Source organism: Stegostoma tigrinum, chromosome 36 (genome assembly GCF_030684315.1).
Source record: "Stegostoma tigrinum isolate sSteTig4 chromosome 36, sSteTig4.hap1, whole genome shotgun sequence".
Lineage (NCBI taxonomy): Eukaryota > Metazoa > Chordata > Chondrichthyes > Orectolobiformes > Stegostomatidae > Stegostoma > Stegostoma tigrinum.
In genome coordinates, this window is record NC_081389.1 from 3,013,682 (window position 1) to 3,031,470 (window position 17,789).

The window sequence follows — 17,789 nt, forward strand, 5'->3', positions numbered from 1 at the left end:
GTCAAAATTTCTTGCCCTATGTAAATTATGTCATGTCTTCTCCAGCTAAACTGCATCACTAAAACTTTATTCAGAGATAGTAGGAACTGCTGATGCTGGAGGATCTGAGATAACAAGGTGTAGAGCTGGATGAACACTGCAGGCCAAGCAGCATCAGTGGATCAGGAAAGCTGACATTTCGGGTCTGGACCCAAAATGTCAGCTTTTCTGCTCTTCCGATGCTGCTTGGTGTGCAGTGTTCATCCAGCTCTACACCTTATTATCACTAAAAATTTAGTCAGTTAAGATACAAAAGGTTCTTTTTAACCTCCAGCCATTTGTTTCAAGGTGTTGGTAAAGTGGAATTTCTCTGAGCTAATTATGCAGAAACTTAGCTGATGCTGTCATGGTAGATGGCTGAATTTCATTTCAATTAATAAATCTAGATCTAGATTTGAGAAACTAATCTAGTGCCCTTTAGAGAAGGAATTATCTGGTCTGGCATACAGGAATGAGTTCCTCTGAAATGTTCCAGGAGGCCACTCAATTATATCAAACCTATGCAAAGATTGAGAAAGCAAACAAAGCCAGCTTGTCTACCTGACATCCACTCAAGCCATTAATTGTTTTAGAGGGGTCTGGATGACCTTGCACATGAATCACAAAAGGATGTCTCGGTTGATAGGGTTGTTAAAAAGGCCTACAGTGTGTTAGGTTTTATTGATTCAGAGGTAGTCGGAACTGCAGATGCTGGAGAATCCAAGATAACAAGGTGTAGAGCTGAATGAACACAGCAGGCCGAGCAGGAAAGCTGACGTTGCAGGCCTAGACCATTCTGCAGAAATGAGGGAGAGGAAGGGGGTTCTGAAATAAATAGGGAGAGAGGAGGAGGCAGATAGAAGATGGATAGAGGAGAAGAAAGGTGGAGAGGAGATAGACCGGTCAAAGAGGCGGGGATGGAGCCAGTAAAGGTTAGTGTAGGTGGGGAGGTAGGGAGGAGATAGGTCAGTCCAGGAAGGACGGACAGGTCAAGGGGCTGGATGAGGTTAGTAGGTAGGAGATGGGGGTGGGGCTTGAGGTAGGAGGAGGGGATAGGTGGGAGGAAGGACAGGTTAGGGAGGCGGGTACGAGCTGGGCTGGTTTTGGGATGTGGTGGGGGAGGGGAGATTTTGAAGCTTGTGAAATCCACATTGATACCATTGGACTGCAGGGTTCCCAAGTGGAATATGAGTTGCTGTTCCTGCAACCTTTGGGTAACATCATTGTGGAATTGCACCTACCCCCCTCCCTGGGTGGGAACTTTCAGGGATCTATGCACATGGACTCCGAGATCTCTCTGCTCATCCACAGTTCCAAGAATCTTACCAATAGCCCAGTACTCTGTATTCCTGTTACTCGTTCCAAGTGAATCACCTCACACTTTTCCGCATTAAACTCCGTTTGCCACCTCTCAGCCCTGCTCTGCAGCTTATCTATATCTCTCTAACCTGTAACATCCCTCCGCACTATCCACAACTCCACCGACTTTAGTGTCATCCGCAAATTTACTAACCCATCCTTCTACACCCTCATCCAGGTCATTTATAAAAATGAGAAACAGCAGTGGCCCCAAAACAGAACCTTGCGGTACACCACTAATAACTGAACTCCAGATGAACATTTCCCATCAACCACCACCCTCTGTCTTCTTAGAGCTAGCCAATTTCTGATTCAGACCGCTAAATCACCCTCAATTCCATGCCTCCGTGTTTTCTGCAATAGCTTACAGTGGGGAACCTTATCAAATGCTTTACTGAAATCTATATACACATAAACCACTTTACCCTCATCCACCTGTTTGGTCACCTTCTCAAAGAACTTAATAAGGCTTATGAGGCACGACCTGCCCTTCACAAAACCGTGCTGACTATCCCTAATCAAATTATTCCTTTCTAGTTGATTATAAATCATATCTCTTATAATCCTCTCCAACACTTTACCCACAACCAAAGTAAGGCTCACTGGTCTATAATTACCAGGGTTGTGTCTACTCCCCTTCTTGAACAAGGGGACAACATTTGCTATTCTCCAGTCTTCTGGGACTATTCCTGTAGACAGTGAATTATATGCACCATCCTTAGGTAAAACAGTTGCCCTCAGGTTTCTTCAAATGTTTCCCTCTCACTTTAAACCTATGCCCTCTAATTTTAGATCCCTTACCCTCGTGAAAAGATCTTGGCTATTCACCTTATGATTTTATAAACCTCTAGCTCTACCTGGTTCCCATGTGATCTAACCTTACTAACCACATAAAGATCAAAGTCAAAGGCTCTGCAATCTCCTCCCTAGCTCCCAGAGAATCCTAGGATAAATCCCATCTGGCCCAGGAGACTTGTATGTTTTCACACTTTCCAGAATTGCTAACACCTCTTCCTCATGAACCTCATGGACTTTAGCAAGGCCTTCAACAAGTTAGAGTCGTTAGTAAGGTTAGATCACATGGGATCCAGGGAGAGCTAGAGGTTTATAAAATCATAAGGTGAATAGCCAAGATCTTTTCACTAAAGTAAGGGAGTCTAAAATTAGAGGGCATAGGTTTAAAGTGAGAGAAAAAGATTTAAAAGGAACCTGAGGGCAACCGTTTCACCTAAGGATGGTGCATATATGGATCAAGGAGCGAGGGAAAGTGGTGGATGTGGGTACATTTATGTAGGCGCTGCAGTGGGGTGACTTATAAAACTTTTCACTGTATTTTTCATGTAAAAGTGAATGTGACAATAAATTTCTATTCAACAGTTACAGTATTTAAAAGATATTTGGACAGCTACGTGAATGGTAACGGTTTAGTGGGATATGGGCCAAATGCAGGCAGATGGGCATGATTCAGTTTTGGAGACTTGGTCAGCATGGACGAATTAGACCGAAGCATCTGTTTCCATGTTGTATAACTATTACTCAAAGTTTTCCTGGATTGCATGCAGGAGAGCTTCCTTCAGCAGTATGCTTCCAGTCCAACAAGAAAGAATAAACCGTTGAGCTGGTTAATAGAAATTAAATGGATCAACTGTCAGTTGGGGGAACACTTAGAACTTAGTTATCATTATATTGTAAGGTTCACGATAATGGTGGAGTTTGATACTGTCCTTGAAAGACATTGTGGTTTAATTGCTGACACCCTGGAAAAATTGGCATTAAGATGTTGCTATGGTCAGGACTGGTAGCTGGTTGAATGTTGGTCAACCAGCTGGCCAATTAAGGTAGGATCTGCTGCAAACCAGCCAACCACAAGAATTTTGATTGAAAATGGAAAAAGAAAATGACTGGATCTGACTAGGTTTTGGTAGGAGATGGATATTTTTGGAAACTTGGACAGTGCTGCTAGGTTTTGCTCGCTCTATTTTCACTCAAGTTATGGAGTTATTAAATGTTCTGAGAAAACACTCCCAGTCAGAAAGAAATAAGTAATTCTGGAAGTCAGCTGGAATTGTTGGTATTAACTGGTAGTTTAGAATTGGACCAAGGTATTCATTTCTACTTACTTATGAACAACCCATTGTCCAAGCATTTCTGAAGGTCTGGTAACCATCATTTGAAATGGCTATTCGACTGGGAAATTACAATTATTTTCTTTCTAATTTATTCCTTAATTGAATTTGCTGGTAAGCAAATGGAGATTTATGATCAAAGCAGATTGAACTTTAGATTGCAGATACTAATTAGATTGCTTTGTTGTTTTTCTGCAGTGTGTTAAAAGTTCGATTGTTAATAATAAATTATTAATTTCTGTTCAGGTTACAATCTTTGTGTCCAAGATCTGTTATTCATAAATTCTGGCCAGGAACAAGGCAACCATGGCTGACTAAGGAAGTCAGGGATAGCATAAAAGCAAAAGAAAAAGCATATAATGTGGCGAAGGGCAGTGGGAAACCAGAGGACCGGGAAGCTGACAAAGTCCGACGGAGGGCAGCGAGAAAAGTAATAAGGAGTTAGAAGATTAAATATGAGGGTAAGCTAGCCAGTAATATAAATGAAGACTGTAAGAGTTTCTTTAGGTATATAAAGGGCAAAAGAGAAACAAAAGTGGACATTGGACCATGGGAAAATGACGGTGGAGAGATGGTAGTGGGGAACAGGGAAATGGCTGAGGAACTGAATAATTACTTCACTTCAGTCTTCACGGTAGAAGGCACACGTAATATCCCAAAAATTCAAGAGAGTCAGGGGGAAAAGCTGACTATGGTGGCCATCACCAAAGAAATGGTGTTAGTGAAACTAATTGGCCTGAATGTGGACAGATCACCTGGACCAAATGGACTACACCACAGAGTTCTAAAGAAGATAGCTGAAGAGATAGTGAAAGCGTTAGTGGTGATCTTTCAGGAATCGCTAGAGTCGGGGAGGGTACCAGAGGACTGGAAAATCACTAACATGACTCCCCTGTTTAAAAAGGGAGTAAGGCAAAAGATGGAAAATTACATGCTAATTAACCTAAACTTGATCATAGGTAAGGGCACAGTCAGCATGGTTTCATCAAGGGGAGGTCATGCCTGACAAATCTGCTAGAGTTTTTGGGGAAGTAACAAGCAGGTTAGACCAAGGAGAGCCAATGGATGATATCTACCTGGACTTCAAGAAAGCCTTTGAAAAGGTGCCACACAGGAGGTTGCTGAGTAAGATAAGGGACCACGGTGTTAGAGGCAAGGTGCTAGCATGGATAGAAGATTGGCTGTCAGGCAGAAAGCAGAGAGTGGGGATAAAGGGATCTTTCTCAGGATGGCAGCCAGTGACAAGTGGTGTTCCGCAAGGGTCAGTGCTGGGACCACAACCTTTCACTTTATCTATTAATGATCTAGATGAAGTAACTGAGAGCATTCTGGCTAAGTTTGCTGACGATACAAAAATAGGTGGAGGGACAGATTGTACTGAGGAGGTGCTGAGGAGCGAGGCTTCAGAAGGATTTGGACAGGTTAGGAGAGTGGGCAAAGAAGTGGCAGATGGAGTACAATGTGGGAAAGTGTGAGGTCATGCACTTTGGTAAGAAGAATAAACTATTTTCTAAATGGGGAGAAAATTGAGAAGCCTGAAGTGCAAAGAGATTTGGGAGTTCTAGTCCAGGATTCTCTCAAGGTAAACTTGCAGATTGAGTCAGTAGTCAGGAAGGTAACTGCTATGTTGACATTTATTTTGAGATGACTTGAATATAATAACAAGGACGTACTACTGAGGCTTTACAAGGCTCTGGTCAGATCACATTTGGAGTATTGTGTGCAGTTTTAGGCCCCGTATCTCAGGAAGGATGTACTGGCCCTGGAGCGGTTCAGAGGAGGTTCACGAGAATGGTCCCAGGAATGGAAAGCTTAACATATGAGGAACATTTGAGGACTCAGGGACTGTACTCATTGAAGTTTAGAAGGATGAGGGGGATCTAATTGAAACTTTCAAAATACTGAATGGCCTGGATGAAATGGATGTTGGGAAGATGCTTCAATTGTTAGGAGAGTCTAAGACCCAAGGGCACAGCCTTAGAGTAAAGGGAAGACCTATTATAATTGAGATAAGGAGAAACTTCTTCAGCTGGAGAGTGGTGAATCTATGGAATTCACTAAGACTGAGATAAATGGGTTCTTGATTATCAAGGGGATGAAGGGTTACAGGGAGAAGGCAGGAGAATGGGGCTGAGGAACGTATCAACCATGATTGAATGGTGGAGCAGACTCATTGGACCAAGTAGTCTAATTTCTGCTCATATGTCTTCTGGTTTTATGGAATAGTTTAGCAATTTTAAGGATCACTGAATGTTTAATTTCATTGTTTGCAAATCCATTGATAGTGAGACTGATTGGTTTGGCTTGCTATCCTTGTCTTTAAAAAAATTCAAATAAGAGAAGCAAAAAAAGGATTTATGAGAATAGACTGGCAACCAACATAAAGAGGTATCCCCAGGTCTTCTATGACCGTATAATTTTTATAAGATTAGTGAAACAAGAAATGGGACTGAGTATGGACCAAAAAGGGATATAAAACTGGGATCATGGAGCATGTCTGAGGTGTTAAATTAATATTTTACATTTCTTCTTACCAAAGTGGGACATGTTGCCCAAGCCATAGTGACAGAGAAAGAAGCTCCCTCTAGAAGGGTCCAAAATCGGTAGCGTAGAAGTGTTGGATAGACTATTGGCCGTTAAAGTTAACAAGGCACCAAGACCAGATGAAATACATCTAAGGACTTCGAAGGAATAAAGAGTGGAAATTATATGGGCACTGGCTATATTCTTTCAATCTTCCCTGGACTGGGGGAGCTGCTGAAAAACTGAAAATGTTAAAGTCCAGTTCAAGAAAAGTTCAGAGAAAAAGCTCAGCAATTACAGGTTAGACAATTTAACTTCAGTTCTGGGAAAGCTTCGAGATACAGTTATTTGGGATCAAATTAATAGTTAAATGGAAAAAGGCGGGATTGATTAGGAAAAGGCAGCATGGATTTCTAAAAGGGAAAATCATGTTTAACTAACTTGCTGGAGTTTTTGAAGAGGTAACAGAAAGGCTCAATGCGAGTAACAGGGTTGAAGTGGTGTACATAGACTTTCAGAAGATGTTTGAAACACTACCACGCAACAGACTTGTGAAGAGAATTATAGTCCTATAACAAAAGGGTCAATCTCAGTATGAAAGTAAAATTGACTGAGTGAAAGGGAAATGACTAAGGGTTGATGGATATTTTTGGGCTGGAGGAGTGTTTATATGGAAAGGTGTCAGTACTGGGACAGAGATAGCAGGAACTGCAGATGCTGGAGAATCTGAGAAAACAAGGTGTAGAGCTGGATGAACACAGCAGGCCAAGCAGCATCAGAGGAGCAGAAAGACTGACGTTTTGGGCCTAGACCCTGGGTATACTAACAAAACCACAAATAGACAGACATTGCAGGCATGGAACATGAAAATATAGTTATCTTCATATTGACTTCAGATGATTCTGTAAGCTCTTAGTCATATATAGAATCAGGTGGCCATTCAGCTCATCAAGACCATGCTGGATAGATGTCAGTTTCTACTTGTGTGCCTATGAAAGGCCATTTACTTGAAACAGTAGCTTTGTTTATCTCTCTAGAGATGTTGCCAGACCTGCAGAATATTTGAAGTAACTTTGTTTGACTTTTATATTAACCTTTGTTAACATTCACTTTGGTCAGATATTCGTTTGGAGCACTGCTTTTTGAAATATGATGAAGATGAATGCATAGAACCTTTAGCAGTCCGATTACGCATTGATGCTTGCTGCTGTTCTGTTGGTGCTGCTTGGGGACCAGACTGTGAGAGATGTCCCAAAGAAGGCACAAGTGACTACAAAGCTCTTTGTCCGCGAGGATCAGGATTTTCTAGCAGAGGAGAACCCAATGGGAAACCTTTGCTAAAAGGTAAAAAGTTCAATAAAATAAAGCACCTTTACAGTTTGTAACCTTATATAGTTCACAGAATAAGTGCAGTATATTCTGGTATAAGCAATCCAAGGTTTTCTCAACGCATGTGGAATGAACAGCAATTTGGTAGATTCTGACACTCGACTATCTAGACTTAATACAGAAGGAGGTTATCTCTCTGCTAATAAAAGAGGGGAAAACAGTGACGCTGTAGAACCGATGATTTATTGTGCCATTATTTATAATTGTATATTCACAATCCAGTTCTAAATCCTGTTCTGAATCATGATTAATGCAGAATTAACTTTAAAGTAAAGCTACACTTGAATCTGGATTCCACATGTATGAGGATTTCTGCAAAATACAAACAGCATATTCAATCAATAAATATTTGTAAGACAACTAATTGAATTAATAAAATTAGAACAAAAAAGGGGCACGTTCAAAGTATTTGGGTGAATGGAGTTTGACATTTTGGGTTACTTCGTTGAAGTCTGGAAGTGATTGACTAATTTAAGGTACAGTATATTCATTGCAATATAGTGCCTAACTGAGGTATCTTAGAAAATAGGACTATAATGAAACATAGTTAAAATTCTGTGATGAAGCTTTTCTCATAATAATACTTGTTTAGATAAATTATGGGAACTGGGTGTCTATGACCCAAAATGGAGTATTCACACTATTACTTGGGCAGAATTGTAATCACATAAAACTAATCAATAAAGTAAGAACTGATATTGTATTTATTACAAGTAGACAGATAATTTGACCTACCACCTTTGTGGCAGTGTATATCCTGCACATGACCACCTCCCTCTTGGATTTAGAACCTGAGTTAAACAGCACTGTAAAAATGAACCAAAACAGAAGTTGCTGGAAAAGCTCAACAGGTCTGGCAGCATTTGTGAAGAGAAAATCAGAGTTAACATTTTGTGTCTGGTGACCCTTCCTTAGAACTTGGACCTGAAAAGTTAACTCTGAATTTCTTTTCACAGATGCTGCCAGAACTGCTGAGCTTTTCCAGCAACCTCTGCTTTTGTTCCTGATTCACATCATCCACAGTCCTTTCAGTTTTTATACTGTAAAAATGAAATCCAATAGTGGAGAAATTTATAGTGTAAAAGACTACACTTTTGTAATGTTCTGTTTCATTAGTATGTTTTGCTTGTAAGTTAAAGAAGAGAAATGAAACGCAGTCGGATCATTCAAACAGATTAGTAGGAATTTTTAGTATTAAAATATTTATGACTGACTCTAAATATTGGTGCAGCTGATTGCAAGAACAAATGTTCTGTCCTAAGTCCCTACTGCATGTCATGAGGTTCACATTCCATCACACCTGTTGCAGTTGTAGTGTTGAAAGATACTATGCATTCATGAAGTACTTCCTCAAAGTTCCTTGAAGGAACAAAATTAAAATTGGATGACAAGCGGGAACTTGCCTCTGGGCAGCCAGTTTACAACAGTTGTGCATCGTTCCAGGAATGTTGTTCCTAGATGGTAAAATAGGGCTGAATCAACATGGCTTTGTCAAGGGAATTCATGCCTAATAAATCTGATCGAATTCTTTGAAGAGGTAACCGGCAGGTTGGACAAAGTAGAGCAAGTGGACATAATCTATTTGGATTCCCAGAAGACCTTTGACAAGGTGCCGCACATGAGGCTGCTAAATAATATAAGAGCCCGTGGTGTTAGCTATTGACATAGATAGAGCATTGGTTGACTGGCAGAAAGCAGAAATTATTAATAAAGGAGTAGTAAGAACTGCCAGTACTGGAGTCAGCGATAATACAGTGCGGAACTGGAGGAACACAGTAGGCCAGGCAAGCATCAGAGGAGCAGGAAAGCTGATGCTTCAGGTCAGGACCCTTTTTTTTCTGAAGACTAGTGGAGTTCCACAGGGCTCAGTATGGGACAACAACTATTTATGTTATACATTAACAATCTGGACACAGAAACTGAGAGCATTGTTGTTAGGTTTGCAGATGACACAAGTTAAGTGGAGGGACACTTCTGAGATTGTTTCGAGGAAGAAGGCAGGCTCCATAAAGGCTTGGACAGGCTAGGGGAGTGAGCTAAGAAATAGCAAGTTTTGAGAAGATTTGTAGCTCAGGTTGAGTTTCTGGATGTGAGTTTGCTCGCTGAACTGGAAGGTTAGTTTTCAGACGTTTCATCACCATTCTAGGTAACATCATCAGTGAGCCTCTGATGAAGCACTGGTGTTATGTCCCGCTTTCTATTTCTTCAAACCAGCGTCTACAGGAAAACAACGCATACGGACCAAATACTGAACTACAGGAGCAACCATCCCAACACCCACAAACGAAGCTGCATTAGAACATTATTCCAACAAGCCACCACACACTACAGCACAGAGGAACTACAAAGAGCAGAGGAAAATCACCTATACAGCGTATCCAAAAAGAACAGGTACCCAATGAACACAGTCTGCCGATTTCTCAGCAACAAACCCAAACAAACAGACAAAATAGGCCCAGAAACCATAACCACTCTCCCCTACATCAAAGACATTTCCGAAATGACTGCCCGACTACTCAGACCTCTTGGCATCAGGGTGGCCCACAAACCCAGCAACACACTAAAACAGCAGCTAATGAACTTAAAGACCCTATACAGACAACAAGCAAATCGAACGTCATCTACAAAATACCTTGCAAGAACTGTGACAAACACTACATTGGACAAACAGGCAGAAAGCTAGCCACCAGGATACATGAACATCAGCTAGCCACAAAACGACATGACCCACTATCACTGGTATCCTTACATACAGGTGAGGAAGGACACCACTTTGATTGGGACAACACATCCATCCTAGGACAAGCCAAACAGAGACATGCACGAGAATTCCTAGAAGCATGGCATTCCAACCGGAACTCCGTCAATGAACACATTGATTTGGAGCCCATCTACCATCCTCTGAGGAAAAGAACAGGAAATGACATCACCAACGCAGGAAATAACATCACCAACCCAAAGAAACCTAACCAGATAAATAGAAAGCGTGACATAAAACCAGTGCTTCATTGGAGGCTCACCGATGATGTTACCTAGAATGGTGACGAAACGTCTGGAAACTAACCTTCCAGCTCAGCGAGCAAACTGAGCTAAGAAATGCCAGATATAATACAGTGTGGGAAAGGAAGAATAGAGATGTTGACTCTTTTCTAAAAAGGTTAATGTGTGTTGTTTGGCAGTTAAGAAGGCAAATGCAATGTTAGCATTCATTTCAAGAGGGCTAGAATACAAAAATAAAGGTCTGCTCCTGAGGCTGTGTAAAGCTGAGACCTCATTTAGAATATTGTGAACAGTTTTGTGCATCGCATCTAAAGAAAGCCATGCAAGTTTTGGAGGGAGTCCAAGAAGGTTTACAAGAATGATCTTGGAGATGAAGGACTTATCATGTGATGAACAGCTAGAACAGGTAAGGAGAAATTGATTCAGCTAGAATGTGGTGAATCTGTGGAACTCATTGCCACAGCGGGCTGTGAAGACCAGATCCTGTGGTGTACTTAAGACAGACATAAATAAATTCTTGATTGGTGAGGGAGTCAAAGGTTACAGGACCAGGCAGAAGAGTGGGCCTGAGAAACACATCAGCCATGATTGAATGGCAGAGCAGACTTGATGAGCCAAATGGCCTATTTTTCCTCCTATACCTTGTGGTCTTTTGGTACACAGAAGCCCTAAAGAGGGGAAGGCCCAGTCACTTAAGCTGAAAATACAGTACATAGTTGATTCAACTTTCTCTATTTCCCTTGACAAATTAGATTAACATGAAAAATGGTATCTATTAAATCATTAGAAAGGTTTTAAGAAAGAAATATTTATTCTTTGCATGTAACTGAACAAATGCAACGTTATCATTACAATGCTAGATGCATTTGACAAAGCATTTAATGTCTAAGTCTGAATTTTCTTTTCTTAGGTGGTACAGTTGCTTTTTGTTATGTAAATATTATTTAAACACGATTGGGAGTTGTGACTCTGATGAGCATTCTTACATGTTATTTCAGTTGTTTGTGTATAATTGCATTAAATTACTTAAAAATGAAGTTGGCACAGTACCTGTGCTGATGTGTTTAAAAGTTGCAGATGGGAATTTTAGACACTGCCACTACCAACAAAATAAAACTAGCACATTCTACTTGCTGTAAGGTTAAGAATGCAGTCTCTTCCCTCCCCATCTTGACATTGCACAGCAGTTTTGTTTTATTGAGAGTAAATAAGGCAGAAACAGACTCTAGGCTCACATTGAAGTTTGTGACCTTAAAAATGTGATGCTGGACAGAAAACTAAACTGCTTATTAATGTTATCTTGTACATAAAAATAGAAACAAATAAGCTGTTGCTTCAGATTTCAAAGTACAATGCTGCTTATGCGATAAATTTTGTATTGCTCTAAAATTGATGCTCAGTGGAAATGAGTGTCTCTTAAAAATAAATGTTTCATAATTTGTTTCCAGATATTAATGAATGCAGGACTATCCCAGGTATCTGTAGCAATGGGAAGTGCAGAAACACTATTGGGAGCTTTAGATGTAAATGTAATAGTGGCTTCGCCCTTGATTCAGAAGAAAGAAACTGTACAGGTAAACCACCTACTTACCTATCAAATCAGTGAATGTCAGTACATCTAGAAATAATAATGATGTTGTGCAGGGTTATGCTGTGAGAAGGAAAAGAGAATGCCTAACAGAAGATTTGTTTTGCACAAATTGGAAGCGTGGTGAAATCCTTAGTTTTATTTTATTCTTGCTTTTGGATAAATAATCTGAGTATTGCTGAAAAAAGATACATTTTTTCTCAGGTTTTCATGTTGCACTCATCAGGACAATTTGCAAGAACTATCAATGTAAAGGGAAACCAACATTTACACTGTATAAGAGGAGAGTACTGATTAGTTGACAGGTGGACTCTTATTGCTAGAAATGTTGTCATGGATATGCATCAGGTAATGATAACCAATACAGTTAGCTGCCAAGCTTTCTGATCTGTTAAGGCATTGCCCTGAGAAAGAAATCAGTGTTCAAACAGGCACAGCGCATGTATATTTTCTTCCCATCTGCAAAGATCAGGGCCTTCTGTATTAATACAGGTAATTTCTAGTACATGCAAATACACCACGCTCGCAGTGCAGAAAATCAGTTGTCAGGATGCATTTTTGCACACTTGAGATTAATTAGTAAATGTGGTCAAATCACAGAATTGCATCTAATGGTAGACACTTATTTCTCAGAATATTACAATATTTTAGTTTTGAAGTTAGAACATGTTTGTGAGCAGGACAGTCAGAAGATTTTCAGAAGCCAAGTTTAGAATTTCTTTACAATTTGGAGTTTTAACTCCACAGTATATCCCCTAATCAGTACAGCGAACTTTATTTTAGCTGGCATCTTTTGAAGCAGTACTCTCAGTAAACTAGCAAAAATTATATACCTGAAATAGTGGAGGTTTACTGTGAGATGGCAATCTCGGCAATGTCCAAGTAGTCAGTGAGGATGAAAGTGAGAAGGCTGTCTGCCAATAAGTTTCATTTAAGGCAAAGTTGCATTATTATTTGTGATTTATTCTCTAACTAAAATATAACAGTGATGTTTCATTTACTAAGTGTGTGCTTTTACATTGATTATGTGGCCCACTTGATCAACCGACACCCTCCTGGTCCCATAGGTGCTGGTTAATAAAATGTTTACTCTATTACTGATCAGTTCACAACCTAGAGACCACCCTGATTTGTACAGGTTTGGCAGTTATTGGGAGCATGTCCAATCTCAGAGTCTCAGGCAGGCTTCTAGATACTGGAAGGAGGTGTAAGGTATTTACATCCTGAATTTACATGAAACTATCAGGTTTCCTAACTGTTGACAGTTAAAGTTGGAAAGAAGAATCATAGAATCCTTACAGTGTGGAAACAAGCCCTTGGACACAACAAGTCCACACCAACCATCAGAGCATACCACCCAGACCCATCCCCCTATAATCCACATGTCCCTAAACACTACGGGCAATTTAACATGGCCAAACCACCTGCAAACCTTTGGACTATGGGAGGAAACTGGAGCAACCAGAGGAAACCCACGCAGACACTGGGAGAATGAACAAACTCCACTCAGACAGTCACCCGAGTGTGGAATTGAACTCGCGTCCCTGGCGCTGTGAGGCAGCAGTGCTAACCACTAAGCCACCATGCCGCCCCAAGAATAATAGTGTTTTGACTTGAGTGTGCCCCCTTGGAGAAGATTTGTCACCCACCCATCTTCTGGAATCAGTCAAAATTAGAAATAGGCGTTTCTGAATTTGGAAACAAATTCCTAGACTTTAACTCTCTCCCTCTGTCCCAAACTCAGTGTTTTTGTTAAAATTCCCCTCTAGAGAGAAATTAATTGGCATTGCATCTATTTGAGGTGCACCTATGGAAAATTTTGCAGTCCTATGTTGGCATAGTTGAAGGTGGCGGATGGCTAGCCTTCCCACCACACCCAGCTATCTCCCATGTTAGCTTGGGTGGATAAGGAGGTTTAGTTTAGTCAGCTACTTACCTTAGACCTATTAAGGCCTTTAAGCAGTCAGTTAAAGGCCACTCCAAGACTTCTTTCCACCTCCTTGTAATGGGTAAGGCAAGGTGGAAGAATTGGCCAGCCTGCTACTTTTTTAACTTGGGTTAACCGTCCAGAAAAGCACTTCTAATCACATTGGCATAGTAGAAAAATACATCCACAGCTCTGTGTCTTAGCCACACCTCTAACATTCTAATCAACTCTCAACAGTCCTTCTTTGTACTACTCTCTATCCCTTGGACCAATATCCACTTACTCCTCAATCTGCCCATTCTGGCTTCCAGAACTGCAGCTAAACCAAACAAAGTTATAGGCCTAAATTTTTTGAAATTCCTTCCTCCTTTAGTTAACATAAGTTGTCATTGCTGTTAAAATATCAAAGGAAGGAATAAATTGCTGGAAGTTATCTTTCAAACAAGCTATCTTTGTAGCAAACAGCCACAACCTAGCTAGCAACACGTATCATAAAACTGCAGGTGAAACATTTACCACTAATCTTTTCCAATGTATCAGATTATCTGTTCACACCGGCTGAACAAATTTGTTTTATGTTCTTACCCGTGCTCTAGATGATGAAGAGGGATTTTAATAATCAGAAATTGTAGACAAACATATTCATAAAGAATTATCAGAAAGCAGAAATATTTACTGAAACTATACATGCTTTAAGAGAAAGAATACTTCCTGCCTGGTTCAAAATTAAAGTAGCATTTTATCCATGACTAACACAATTCTTGATTTCAGATATTAATGAGTGCCGTATCTCCCCCGATTTATGTGGTCCTGGAACTTGTGTTAACACGCCTGGAAGTTTTGATTGCGAATGCTTTGAAGGATATGAAAGTGGATTTATGATGATGAAGATCTGCATGGGTAAGTTGCAAGTGAGAGAAACAATAATATAATTCATCAGTTATTTGCCTAAATGTTGCAGGAAACTAGTGTACCACTGAAGTGTCCAAAATATTTGTACACGTTTTTAAACCTAAAAAAAATCTACGTTGATAGATTTAATTTCAGTTTCTAATTGTGTAATATACAGTTTGTTATATATGCATGGCCGTCTGTTGCCTGAATTGATGCTGTTCTAGACACCACTAAGTGACATGGTGCATTTGGAAACCATAGTGCCATCTGTTGTGTCCTTAGCTAAAACTGAGGAGACTTTGAATGTACGTAAGTTGTTTCCCCACAAATTGAAAGTGAGTCAGCTTAACAATGATATACATTCCTAAGGCCTTGCTTTCAGAGCACTATTTGTAAAAGCTTAATTTCAGGTTGCTTCTTCATTCTAACTCAAATATAAATCACTTGAGATTTGGGAAGGGAAGGCAGAGATGTTTTTTAATTAAGTAAGTTTTCCACCACGCATTCTGTGCAGTAGCCTAATTTCCCCTTGGAAAAAAACTGCTGGGCATGGGGTGTTAAGCACTGCAAAAAATTGACCACTATTGAGTTTACGTCACAGTCTGCTACAGCTGATGTATAATTTCAAAGAATAAGTGAAAGTATTTCCCAAAGGAGAACGAAAGTACGTGTTTCACTGGCTAACATTTTCATGGCTATGTAAAGGTTTCAGTATCCTTTGATCTTCAGGTGTTGCTAAACATACTTGAAACCTCTATTATTTGTTGGTTTGTTTTGTCTGAAGTATGTTGTACATGCCTGCCTATCTATGCAGTGACTTTCCCTCATCTTTCTTTGTGTCATTTTCAATTTGCATACATTTACCTTCTGTAAAGAATGTTTTTATTTCCACCTGTTTGTTACCACATCGCAGCCAGAAACGACATAAGGCATGGGGATACTAGAGTATTGACTAAAATTTATCAAAATTCCAACTGCACATTAAAGTTCAGCATCCAGTGCTGGACTTCCACACACATGGACGTAATGAAGATGGGAACAGACTTAACTGTAATGTGTCTATGTTTCATTAGACCAATGACACAGCCCATTAAGGATTACAGATGACAAATAACCACCCAAGAAAAATGCTATAAGAAATGCTCCAAGTTCATTGATACCAATGAAATCATTTTCAAATAAGATATAGACCATCTGCACTAATTTAAGATTCATGCCAGAGTGCTTCACAAAGTGTCATCACTAAACATGCTAATGTGTACTATACATTTTTAATATATAGAAAAACCAACATTTTATTTCAAAACACAGATTTTAAGCACGAGTTTTTTGAGGATGTGACTAGAAAGGTTGATGAGGGTCGAGCTGTGGATGTGGTGTATATGGACTTCAGTAAGGCATTTGATAAGGTTCCCCATGGTAGGCTCATTCAGAAGGTCAGGAGGAATGGGATACAGGGGAACTTAGCTGCTTGGATACAGAATTGGCTGGCCAACAGAAGACAGCGAGTGGTAGTAGAAGGAAAATATTCTGCCTGGAAGTCAGTGGTGAGTGGAGTTCCACAGGGCTCTGTCCTTGGGCCTCTACTGTTTGTAATTTTTATTAATGACTTGGACGAGGGAATTGAAGGATGGGTCAGCAAGTTTGCAGACGACACAAAGGTCGGAGGTGTCGTTGACAGTGTAGAGGGCTGTTGTAGGCTGCAGCGGGACATTGACAGGATGCAGAGATGGGCTGAGAGGTGGCAGATGGAGTTCAACCTGGATAAGTGCGAGGTGATGCATTTTGGAAGGTCGAATTTGAAAGCTGAGTACAGGATTAAGGATAGGATTCTTGGCAGCGTGGAGGAACAGAGGGATCTTGGTGTGCAGATACATAGATCCCTTAAAATGGCCACCCAAGTGGACAGGGTTGTTAAGAATGCATATGGTGTTTTGGCTTTCATTAACAGGGGGATTGAGTTTAAGAGTCGTGAGATCTTGTTACAGCTCTATAAAACTTTGGTTAGACCGCACTTGGAATACTGCGTCCAGTTCTGGGCGCCCTATTATAGGAAAGATGTGGATGCTTTGGAGAGGGTTCAGAGGAGGTTTACCAGGATGCTGCCTGGACTGGAGGGCTTATCTTATGAAGAGAGGTTGACTGAGCTCGGTCTCTTTTCATTGGAGAAAAGGAGGAGGAGAGGGGACCTAATTGAGGTATACAAGATAATGAGAGGCATAGATAGAGTTGATAGCCAGAGACTATTTCCCAGGGCAGAAATGGCTAGCACGAGGGGTCATAGTTTTAAGCTGGTTGGTGGAAAGTATAGAGGGGATGTCAGAGGCAGGTTCTTTACGCAGAGAGTTGTGAGAGCATGGAATGCGTTGCCAGCAGCAGTTGTGGAAGCAAGGTCATTGGGGTCATTTAAGAGACTGCTGGACATGTATATGGTCACAGAAATTTGAGGGTGCATACATGAGGATCAATGGTCGGCACAACATTGTGGGCTGAAGGGCCTGTTCTGTGCTGTACTGTTCTATGTTCTATGTTCTAATAATAGACATATTAACTACTTCTCTAAAATCAATACTTTCAAAATAGTTAGATACCAATTTTTTGAACAAAATTTTTTGAACAAAGCTAGCTAGTCTCCCAAACTTTCATTTTTTTCCTGAATCTGAGGCTAAGTGCTGCAACATAGCCTAATGGCTTTCTCTGCCATGGTTCTCAGATAATGTTTACCTGAAAACATTGATCTGTAAGTGTCATGTGGTGGTGCAAGTTAAAATTGAGGATGTCCTTGCAAAGTGTCAAAGTTGTGATAATCACTTTAAGAGGAAGGTTTGTGCCTCAAGGCAGACCTTTACTGATAATTGATGTGGCAACATTCAAGTATGTTTAGGAAAAATGTGTTTACAACAGTGATACATGTAAAGTTGCAGTGGTTCTTTCCCAGATACATGAACCGAAGATTAAAGTTGGA

General features: G+C 40.4%; 1 protein-coding gene across 1 annotated transcript in view; it reads left to right on the forward strand.

Moving 5' to 3' along the window:
• Positions 1-17,789, forward strand: part of LOC125446730 (fibrillin-1-like) — a 570,259-nt gene that overhangs the window by 363,449 nt on the left and 189,021 nt on the right. Inside the window, exons 24-26 of the mRNA XM_048520489.2 lie at positions 7,146-7,370; positions 11,864-11,989; positions 14,702-14,830. Of these exons, the coding sequence (XP_048376446.1) occupies positions 7,146-7,370; positions 11,864-11,989; positions 14,702-14,830 (480 nt within the window). The remainder of the gene's footprint in view (positions 1-7,145; positions 7,371-11,863; positions 11,990-14,701; positions 14,831-17,789) is intronic.